The sequence below is a fragment of the Rhinoderma darwinii genome, chromosome 8 (assembly GCF_050947455.1).
Source record: "Rhinoderma darwinii isolate aRhiDar2 chromosome 8, aRhiDar2.hap1, whole genome shotgun sequence".
Taxonomy (NCBI): Eukaryota; Metazoa; Chordata; class Amphibia; order Anura; family Rhinodermatidae; genus Rhinoderma; species Rhinoderma darwinii.
The window spans coordinates 42223137-42235173 of NC_134694.1; the positions used below are offsets into that span (position 1 = coordinate 42223137).

General features: G+C 47.5%; 1 protein-coding gene across 4 annotated transcripts in view; it reads left to right on the forward strand.

Annotated features, from left to right (window-relative positions):
- NUP62CL (nucleoporin 62 C-terminal like) overlaps positions 1 to 12037 on the forward strand; it is an 88110-nt gene that overhangs the window by 874 nt on the left and 75199 nt on the right. For all 4 annotated transcript variants that reach the window (XM_075835621.1, XM_075835622.1, XM_075835619.1 and 1 more), the window contains exon 2: positions 2605 to 2925. In XM_075835621.1, coding sequence (XP_075691736.1) covers positions 2612 to 2925 — 314 coding nt within the window. In that variant the 5' untranslated portion in view covers positions 2605 to 2611. The remainder of the gene's footprint in view (positions 1 to 2604; positions 2926 to 12037) is intronic.

The following is a 12037-nucleotide window of genomic DNA, read 5'->3' on the forward strand; positions in this document are numbered from 1 at the left end:
ATACCCCGCCCCCTTGTAGATCGTGCCACATACCCCGCCCCCTTGTAGATTGTGCCACATACCCCGCCCCCTTGTAGATTGTGCCACATACCCCGCCCCCTTGTAGATTGTGCCACATACCCCGCCCCCTTGTAGATCGTGCCACATACCCCGCCCCCTTGTAGATCGTGCCACATACCCCGCCCCCTTGTAGATCGTGCCACATACCCCGGTCCCCTTGTAGATCGTGCCACATACCCCGCCCCCTTGTAGATCGTGCCACATACCCCGCCCCCTTGTAGATCGTGCCACATACCCCGGCCCCCTTGTAGATCGTGCCACATACCCTGGCCCCCTTGTAGATCGTGCCACATACCCTGGCCCCCTTGTAGATCGTGCCACATACCCTGGCCCCCTTGTAGATCGTGCCACATACCCTGGCCCCCTTGTAGATCGTGCCACATACCCTGGCCCCCTTGTAGATCGTGCCACATACCCTGGCCCCCTTGTAGATCGTGCCACATACCCTGGCCCCCTTGTAGATCGTGCCACATACCCTGGCCCCCTTGTAGATCGTGCCACATACCCTGGCTCCCTTGTAGATCGTGCCACATACCCTGGCCCCCTTGTAGATTTCTCCATTGGGGCTCCCTCTAGGAGTGAAATCCCCAGCCAGAGCATTGCCGACGCTTTGGCCAGGTATTCCTCTGTTGGAGGAGCCCCTGACGTCACTGTCCATAGATGGTGACGTCAGGGGGTCCTCCTAGACTGGAATGTGATGTCAGGGGCAACCCCAGAGGAGGAGTCCCGGGCAGAGTGATAGTAGCACTCTGCCCGGGACTCCAGCTCTGCTTCTGACATCACTGTCCATATATAGACAGTGATGTCAGGGGAAACCTCAGAGCCGGAGTCCCAGAGCACTAATATAGGCTCTGCTCCAGAACTCTGGGGAAGCCCCCATTTTCTGATGTGAGGCACGTGGTGTGATGAATTTTGAACGTCCGTGTGTCTCACATTAATAGTAATTAACCCCATCATGTTCCTCAGGTATAATGGGCAACATTGGGTTAATGTGTACATGATGGGGTTAATTACTATTAATGTGAGGCACATGGAGGTTCATACTTCATAATACCATGTGACTCACATTAATAAGTGAAAGAAAGCCGTTTTTATTTTAGAACAGCGTAAATTACGCTAACCAATATGCATCGGCGGGCACGGCATATATGTTGCCACGTACCATGAAAAACTGAAGTAGATGGGGACAGAGAACACACACACACACACACACACACACACACACGTATGTATATGGCAAAAAAGTCTATAGACACTGACGATATGATAAAACATATAAATTTATTGAAAATAAGTACTCCACAAAAACATGATAAAATCACTTAAGCAAATGGCTGCCATAACTGGTCTAACTGGGGGATGCTGCCCTGATAAGCAGCCCAATACAAACGACCCCAGAAAAAGACCTACCTAGATACCCCTCAAATAATAATAGTAATGGTAAGGACACATGTAAAGAGAATATTACATCAAACCGTATGAATGAACATGTCCTAAAGCGTCATGGAGTGTCCATAAAGAGGAGTAATGAAGGTATGAAGGGCCCCACGCGTATCGCCACTTCTCTCGCTGGAGGGAACACAGCGCTAGCCGCCCTGACACTGTGCATGGCTGATTGGACAGTGTCAGAGCGAAGACATCATGCCCCCCTTACCATTTAGTTAGATAGAAACGCCCCCATTGACCGTTCAGGGGCTTACTTACATATCGGGTGCCAAATATAACAGCGCCGATATGTAAATAACGGAGGAAGATGGGGAAAAAAAGTGTAAAGTGCCCCAGGGTTTGTGAAGCCCTCCCCATTACATGCTGCACATGTATGGGCGGGTGAAAGGTTCTCTTTAATACAGGAAAAAACATCTTTACTGGAAGATTTAGGTGAACTTTAGCTTTAGTGGCCCATTAATAATCCTCAATGGCTGAATTAAAAGTAGAGTTTCCTTCAACAGCTGCTGACTTTTTTTCCTTGCCATCTGAATGAGGTTTCTTGAAAGTCGCTGGTCTCCGACGATATATTGTTTTGGTTTGCGTGCACTGCTGGTGAGCAGCCATTTTCATCCAGAGGGAGTGACTGCCAGAACTTTTCTGATGTCTGTTGTCAGGGAGGTAGAATTGTTACATGGAGTACTGTGATGTACATGTACGTCCAGATGCGTTAAGGGGGTTTACAGGGTTAAAGAGAAGCTGTCATGGAGATGCAACTGCACTAATCATGCTGTGAATACAAGCCGTACCTTTGCCATGGTGCCGTTATTTGCATGTATGGCGCAGGAAGAAAAGCTTCTATCCTTAGCAGGCAGTTTGTATCTCCATAGCAGACTTTTTCTACATTTGTATTGATTCGTAGTACACAATAATATTTATTGAAAAGGATTGATGCAGAGTTATTAGAAACGTTCACCACTTGTTCTTTATGGCATTATCCTGTATATGTATCTCCCATTGTTTATATAGCAGCAAAATATTTCACAGTGCTGTATAGTGATTGTGTATGTAAAAGTTAGAACTACCTGTGCTATAACATTTCTATCTCTTCAATGGCAGGTTCAAAATGAGTGGGTTTAACATTGGGAGCAATGCAGCTGGTGGTTTTCCATTTGCCGCGCCTAAAACGACCGCTTCAACGGGAGCTACTGGCTTTTCATTTACTGGTGGCGGTGGAGGAGGTGCCGCTGCTCCTCCGGCATCCACAGGCTTCAGTTTTGGCCCACCAACACAATTACCTGCTTCTACATCGGCACAAATGAATCAGCCCACTGGACTCTTTTCTTTCTCCACACCAACTTCTTCAGCTGCACCAACATCTGGATTCTCTTTTGGTGCACAGCCGTTATCCACTACATCTGCCGGAGGCTTGGTGTTAGGGTAAGACAAATATTTGGCTCTTAATAACTTCATTTGTTAATATTTAGGCTGTTTACAGTATAGTGAATTCTTTAAATTTATTGTATTCGATGCCAGCGGCTTAGTTCGTGCAACGTTTCGGTCAGGAGACCTTCGTCAGGCAAAAACGAGCGGTAAGCCGCCATATTGATGATAGCGCCTAGAAACTGGATACACCAGCAACCAGTGGGATTAAGTGCCTGACGAAGGTCTCCTGACCGAAACGTTGCAAGCACTAAGCCGCTGGCATCGAATACAATAAATTTAAAGAATTTAAAACCCACATTCTGTGTGGCGAATACTTCTTCAAATACGATTGGGTTGGGACCCTATTCGTGCACCTCCTCTGGTCTAGTGCATTCTGAACCAATATCTACCAGTTTACAGTATAGTGTTGAAAGGGGGGTGGTCAGGAATACATTTTATTTCTATTTTAACCTAAGGTGACCTGTACAATTAACTTTCTAATGTAATATATATTTTTTTATTTTTGGAACGGCTACTTACTTCTAATTAGCAGTCATGTGACCACATTCAGCATAAACTTTTCATTTCCTGACACGTTCCGTGTCTTTACTCAGCCAGCACTTACGGCTAAGAGGCACGGCACGTCGTCAACTACGTTTACAGGCAGTGGGCCGGGCGGATGTTTCATGAGCTCTTCAGAGATCTGCCTCTGGTCCCACTGCCTGCAAACATAGTTGATGACGCGCCGTGCCTCTTCTCAGCCCGAAGTGCTGGCTGAGCAAAGACACGGAGCGTCGTCTCTCAAAGTACACGCCGCCCCTCCTCCTATCTAGTCGTTTGCGCCCCCCCCCCTTTCTTCTTTCTCGGAGTTCTCTCACTGCCTTGCCGCAGCGTGGACGATGAGAGAAGAAGAGGGGATGTGTATGATGAGAGATGTGGCGGGCCAGGCAGTGAGGGAACTCTGAAAGAGAAGGATGGCTGTGAACGACGAGCTAGGAGGGCAGTGATGTCAGGGGCTTCCCCAGAGCATGAGTCCCGGGCAGAGGGCCAGTATAGACTCTGCTCAGGGACTCTGTGGAATCCCCTGACATCACTTCTTCTCTCTTGGACTTTCCTCATTGCCTGGCCACCGCGTCTCTCCTCATACACAACCCCTCCTCTTTCATCGCCCACGTTGGGTTACATAAAGACTTGGATGATGTGGCTACATAAATACATAGATGATTGGAGTTATATAAATACATGGATGATGAAGTCCCGGTGTATTAGCCCCCATCGTCCCGGTGTATTAGCCCCCATCGTCCCGGTGTATTAGCCCCCCATCGTCCCGGTGTATTAGCCCCCCATCGTCCCGGTGTATTAGCCCCCCATCGTCCCGGTGTATTAGCCCCCCATCGTCCCGGTGTATTAGCCCCCCATCGTCCCGGTGTATTAGCCCCCATCGTCCCGGTGTATTAGCCCCCCATCGTCCCGGTGTATTAGCCCCCCATCGTCCCGGTGTATTAGCCCCCCATCGTCCCGGTGTATTAGCCCCCCATCGTCCCGGTGTATTAGCCCCCCATCGTCCCGGTGTATTAGCCCCCCATCGTCCCGGTGTATTAGCCCCCCCATCGTCCCGGTGTATTAGCCCCCCCATCGTCCCGGTGTATTAGCCCCCCCATCGTCCCGGTGTATTAGCCCCCCCATCGTCCCGGTGTATTAGCCCCCCCATCGTCCCGGTGTATTAGCCCCCCCATCGTCCCGGTGTATTAGCCCCCCCATCGTCCCGGTGTATTAGCCCCCCCATCGTCCCGGTGTATTAGCCCCCCCATCGTCCCGGTGTATTAGCCCCCCCATCGTCCCGGTGTATTAGCCCCCCCATCGTCCCGGTGTATTAGCCCCCCCATCGTCCCGGTGTATTAGCCCCCCCATCGTCCCGGTGTATTAGCCCCCCATCGTCCCGGTGTATTAGCCCCCCATCGTCCCGGTGTATTAGCCCCCATCGACCCGGTGTATTAGCCCCCCATCGTCCCGGTGTATTAGCCCCCCATCGTCCCGGTGTAGTAGCCCCCCATCGTCCCGTTGTATTAGCCCCCCATCGTCCCGGTGTATTAGCCCCCATCGTCCCGGTGTATTAGCCCCCATCGTCCCGGTGTATTAGCCCCAACTAGGGCTGGGCGATTTTGGCAAAAAAAACGAAACATTTTTCTTTAAAAAAACAAAAACAAAACAGGACAATATGGAGGAAATTGCAAATGTGAACAGACCCTAAGGACTCATGTACACGGCAAAGTCGTGTTCATAAACACTATACGTTGGCACGAGAAATCCCTGCGTGTCTGTATTACAGACTCATAGGCCCTTTCTTTTGAAGCGTTACAGTGCCTCTGTGCATCATATTTTTTTCTAAAAGCAATTTTGGCTAGGAATGAATAGTGCTATAATACTGCGTGTGTTTGATTATAAGCCGAAAAAACTCAATGTCTCCGTATAAAATGTGGATGTATACGGCCCATAGAAGACTGCATCGTATTACAGTAATTATTTAAAATAACTCTTCCAAACTTTTTTTTTCCTTTTGGTAAGGCCCCATGCAGACGAACGTAAAAACGCCCGTAATTACGGGCCGTAATTACGGCACGTTTTTACGGGCCCATGGACTTCTATTGGCCACGGGTACCTCCCCGCATGCTTACGGGAAGGCGCCCGTGCCGTTGAAAAATATAGAACATGTCCTATTTCAGGCCGTAATTACGGCACGGGCAGGCCCATAGAAGTCTATGGGGCTCCCGTAATTACAGGTGACTACGTGTGTGCACCCGCAATTACGGGAGCGTTGCTAGGCGACGTCCGTAAATAGTCACTGTCCAGAGTGCTGAAAGAGTTAAACGATCGGCAGTAACTGTTTCAGCACCCTGGACAGTGACTTCCGATCACAATATAGATCAACCTGTAAAAATAAAAGACGTTCATACTTACACAGAACTCCCTGCTTTTTTCTCCAGTCCGGACTCCTGGGATGACGTTTCAGCCCATGTGACCACTGCAGCCAATCACAGGCCAATCACAGGCTGCAGCGGTCACATGGACTACCGCGTCATCCAGGGAAGTCGGACTGGCTGTCAAGAGAGGGACGCGTCACCAAGACAACGGCCGGGTAAGTATGAATTTCTTTTACTTTTTCTGCGGAAAGGGCTGTCCCTTCTCTCTATCCTGCACTGATAGAGAGAAGGGCTGCCGATTACTGCAGTGTAATTTTGCAGCGAAAACGTGCCCGTAAATACGGGTGGAATACGGGTGACACCGGAGCCTTATTTACGGGCACGGGTCCGTAAATACTGGTGCAATACGGGTCGAATACGTGTGACCAAGGACCCGTATTTACGGGAGGACAAAAATACGATCGTGTGCATGAGGCCTAACTCCGTAAATCTGTCACGCTTGTGTGAATGTAGCCTTAGGTCCCTGGAAGTTATTCTAAAACCAACATCCACATCTATCACAATGCCAGGGCGGAGAGCAAATATCTGTATTGGTAGGCATCTATCAACGTCTGGAGTTAGAGATCTCACCTTACAACTGGTCAAATAGAAGTGTGGATAATGTTGTGCTCATGCTTTATAAGGCCACATCCACACGTGGTGGATCTGTTGTGTGTTTTCAGAGCGGATTCTGCATACAGAATACATAGTATTGAAATGGAGGAAGCCTGCGTCTAAATTTGCATGTAGATGGGGCTTGGCGATATGGGCTAAAAATAAAATCTGGATAGTTTTTAAGCCTTATGGGCGATTTTAAATTCTAATCTCTATTTTTTTGTTTTTTGCTAGGCAATCAAAAATAACTACCAAGAAGCAATAAAATAATTTTCTTAATATATGCGGACTTTACCTGGGCACCTTTTTCCTCCTAATTTGAAAGTGTTAGGAGCCAAATAACTTTTAATTGCTCTATTAATTAATCCTTTGTGTATGTTCACACGACAGCGTCCGTAACGGCTGAAATTACGGGGATGTTTCCGCCTGAAAATATCCCCGTAATTTCAGCCGTAACGGCATGTGCAGGACCCAGACTTTTACCCGACGGAGCGGGTTTTATGACCTCCCGTACTTCCGATTCCGAGAAGGTCTCCCCCATCAAGGAAGTCTCAGTCTCATCTAGAGTCGGCAAAGCCGTGTGTGCAACATATAAATCAATTTTCCGTTGGAGGTCGCTCGGAGACATGTCAGTTAAAGGCCCTTTGAGATTGTACAGGGATTGATAGTATTCTCGAAATGTATTGACAATGTCCTCCGGATTATGTTTGTGTTCGCCCTGTCGCGTCTTGATCACCGGGATAAAGGAGTGAGGAGCCCGTGGATGTAGCGACCTAGCTAACGCTTTGACGCATTTATTGGAGTGTTCATACGCAAAACTCTGCGCCCGATTTCGGAAAGACGCGCGTGCCTGGTCAAGTAAGTTTCTCAAAGAGTTCCTTGCCTCCAACAGTTCTGCCAGAGTCTGAGGACGCTGGGACTTTTTATAAGTTGTCTCCAGAGCCTGTATTTGAGACAATAGACTTTTGATCTTAAAAGCCCTTTCCCTTTTCAGTCTCGAACCTTGCTGTATAAATATACCCCGTAGTACACTTTTCAAAGCCTCCCACTGAACAGGTAGGGGGGTAGGGTCTACTGCATGATGATCCAAAAATTCCGAAATGGAGCCATTAATGGCCTTCTGGCAGACCGAATCCCTCAAAAGATGAGGGTTCAACCTCCAATGCCATTCTTGTCTTCTAGTGTCCGGGAGGGTAAGAGACAGGAAGACAGGCGCATGGTCAGCCCAGATCATAGCTGCGATCTGGGCCTCCGGAGACCAGGAAAGTAAGTGATGGCTAATAAGAAACAAAACTATCCTGCTATACATATCATGAACCGGAGAGTAGAAGGTGTAATCCCGTGTTTGGGGGTTAAGAATCCGCCAAACATCCACCATTTGCATAGCTTAGACATGAGAGCGGACAACCGAGAAGCGGAAACTGAGGATCTGCCCGAGGAGGAGTCCATTACCCGATCCATGGTGAAGTTAAAATCACCTGCAGTGACCAAAAGACCATCAGCAAATTTAGATAGTTCCATAAAATAACTCCAACATACGCGCACCTGGTCGTGATTAGGGAGATATACATTAGCTACGGTAAACAGTCGCTCAGAGATTCGAAGTTTCAGGAACACAAAGCTCACCTGGGTGTCATATTGAGTGGCAACAACCGAGACTGGAAGAGATGTATGAATAGCGATACTCACTCCTCTGGATTTCGCATCAGGGTTGGTACTATGGAACCACTGCGTATAGTATCAATGTTTCAGAGTAGGTACATGGTCAGTACTAAAATGAGTCTCCTGTAAAAACTAAATCTGAACACGTTGTTCATGCATATGATATAGGATCTGAGAATGTTTTTGTGGGGTATTAAATCCCCGTACATTCAGAGAGCAACATCTGGGAAAGAGAAGGGAGAGGGGGAAGAGGGAACAGAAAAGAGAAAAAGGATCAATGAACTAATGGAATCACCACAGACAGTGTTCCAGCCCCAAAACTACTACGTTTAGGGGAAAGAAATTAATGCAAAGTGTTCAACAGAACACGCCCTAGGTGTGGGTTTGACTGGACTATGAAAGAAGGATGATCCCGACCAACCCTCACATGCCCGATACATTTATAAACACACACTTAAACTATCTATTCTTAATGAAGAACAGAAATATCCAGAAGAAACACGCAACCAAGCTATTGTAGGCATAGCTCCAACTATGCCCCCGGAAAAGGACTGCCCCCTAGAGAATATACCATTCTATGCATCCGAAGGAACCCATGTCCAAACAGAAACATCACAGCATGAAGTCGGACAGAGACTGCACATTAAAACCGACTAGGGTCAGACCTAGGGGGGGGGCGACCACCCCAACTAGTGTGGCAGATATAAACATAGGGTTACCTGTTGCACCATGTCACCCTCTCCCCCCTCACACCGTGTCCGAACCAATCATAAAGATGGCTAAAGCCGGGCAGCATAAGCCTATAGAACCAAGTATATATGAGGAAGTTTGCAACTGTTCGCCCTACAGATGAGCACACCCCAGTCGGGCTAAATTTTCTCTTGTCTCGTCTAGATATACCCATCCTGCCCATAGGTTGAGACTCTCCCCGGTTCTACCGCTTCCACCCTACTCAAGGGCAGCCGAACTACAAGGGGCAACCCTCCATTCCCATGCCAGAGATGGCGAAATGTAATAGCGTACATCCCCCAGATTGGTCCCCCTTCCCCCCCACCAGGACCCCTTCCAACAATATCAACATATGAGAATCATATACAGTATATCCAGATGACAGCAGGGACCATTAGAACGGCCCTGGAGTGGGTGTAAGAGGCCCTTTTTGAATACATCGAAAACCTTTCAGCATACCATGAATAAAATGAATAACCCATAAACAACCCAGTATTGGAGAATCAGAAGGTCTCAGCGTCGCAATCAAGATATCTTGTCATGTCCGCAGCAGAAATCAGGGCCTCAGACATCCACAAATCCATAAAGTCAAAACGTGAGGCAGTTGTACAATGAAAGGCCTGACATAAGTGCGAAATCAGGGTTCCATAGAATCAGGTTCAGAAGCCACCGGGCCCTGCAACCGTCGGCGCCTAGCAGGGGTCGAGAGATGGTCCATCCTGGAATTACGTCGAGGTAGACGCTGTGGCATCGGAGTAAAATATGGCCAATCAAAGATGGAGACCTGTGGCAGATCTAGAGCAGCGAGAAATTCAGGAATGTCCTCCGGGGAATAGACCGAATATGTAGAGGATCCACGGCGAACTTGCAGTTGAAAGGGGTACCCCCAAGAATACGGGATATCTTTTTCCCGAAGTGCTATAAGTAAGGGTCTCAAGGCTCTCCGTTTAGCCAGGGTGGAACGAGAAAGATCAGCCAACAATTGCATCGGCGCCCCATCAAAGTTCAGTGTACCCCTGTTACGAGCTTGTCTCATTATGGGAAAAAAGTGAATTCTGCATACCACATATCGCGGTCTAGCCAAATCTATGTTCTTTGGTCCCAGGGTGCGGTGTGCTCTGTCAATCTCAACCGGGTAGTCTACAGGTCTATCCAGTAATTTGTTAAATAAATCCCTGTAACGTGTGGAAGAGGTCCCGTAGCTTCTGGGAAACCCCTGACCCTGATGTTATTCCTCCTGTTTCTATTCTCTGCATCGTCTGTCATATCAAACAGCATTTGTATATGTGCAGAATGTTGATCTAATAATAGTTGCTGGGAGGCCTGCTGCTGCTGGAGCGCCTATGTTTGAGCTTCAATGGCTTCTACAGACGCACTTATGTGAGTAATGTCCTCCTTCAAGGAGCGGATCTCTGTTTTGCAAACCGCCCTTAGGCGGGAAATATAGCCCTCCATATCTTTTTTAGTGGGGATGGCCGCCATTTGCGCTGTAAGCGCCAGTAACTCCGGGCTCATTGTCAGAACTGAGGAAGGGGCAGACGAAGACTCACCCCTCAGTGGCGCCGGAGAGCCATCCTGCGGCTGGGCTGGAGGGGTCCTCTTCCCCTGAGGTGGCGACTCCGAGGCTACGGTCCGCCATTTTGGATTGACGGGGCTGAGATGCTGGCAGCCCAGGCTCCGAAAAATAATGAGGTATGCCGCACCTTGTCTGGTCACTTCTCGCAGGTGTCGTGCGTGATCCCCTTCGAAATTAGTGCGATGTTCGGTGCACTTAGACGCTATTAAACGGGCTCAGGGGTGATCAGGAAGCAGGCGCTCTCACACCACGCGTCTCACCAGCGCCATGTCCAGGCCACGCCCCCGGAAAAAAAAATCCTTTTGTGGGGTTTCGTTTTTACGGCTTTCGCTGTACGGTAAAAATGTCATTTTAACTGGACTCTTCACATGACTGGGCTGTAAATCTACAGGGTTTTACACTTTTTCGGAAAGACAGGACAAATAGGAAAGGTGGTGGTGTATGTATGTGAGAAATGATATGAAGGCGAGTCTGAAAGAGACAATAGTGGGTGAATACTGTGAGGAGGTTGAAACCTTGTGGGTGGAACTAGAAAGGGAGGTAAACACTGAAAAAATTACTTTTGGTGTAATCTATAGACCCCCCAATATAACTGAGGAGATGGAAGTTCAGCTATATAAACAGATGGAGCGGGCTGCACAGGCGGGTACTGTAGTGATAATGGGAGATTTTAATTTCCGGGATATTAATTGGTGTCATGGTTCAGCTTCAACTGCAAAGGGGAGACATTTCCTCAACCTGTTGCAGGAGAATTTTATGGGCCAGTTTGTGCAAGACCCGACTAGAGGTGAAGCTCTGTTGGATCTGGTCATTTCTAATAATGCAGATCTTGTTGGGAATGTCAATGTTCGTGAAAATCTCGGTAACAGTGATCATAATATAGTTACATTTTACCTATCCTGTGGTTAACAAACGCAGGCTGGGAGGGCAAAAACATTTAATTTTAAGAAAGCCAATTTCCCCAGGATGAGGGCTGCAATTCAGGATATGGACTGGGAAGAACTAATGTCAAATAATGGAACAAAGGATAAATGGGAGATTTTCAAATCTACTTTGAGTTATTATAGTGCAAAATTTATTCCTATAGGTAACAAGTATAAACGACTCAAATTAAACCCCACATGGCTTACACCTTCTGTGAAAGGGGCAATACACGACAAAAAAAGGGCATTTAAAAAATACAAATCTGAGGGTACAGCTGTAGCCTTTGTAAAATATAAAGAGCTTAATAAAATCTGTAAAAAGGTAATAAAATTAGCAAAAATACAAAATGAAAGGCCAAGGATAGTAAAACAAATCCCAAAAAATTCTTCAAGTATATAAATGCTAAAAAGCCAAGGTCTGAACATGTAGGACCCCTAGATAATGGTAATGGGGAGTTGATCACAGGGGATCAAAAGAAGGCAGAGTTACTAAATGGGTTCTTTAGCTCTGTATATACAACAGAAGAAAGAGCAGCTGATGTAGCCGGTGCCAGTACTGTTAATATATCAGTTGATATACTGAATTGGATGAATGTAGATATGGTCCAAGCTAAATTAAATAAAATAAATGTACACAAGGCCCCGGGACCAGATGGGTTACA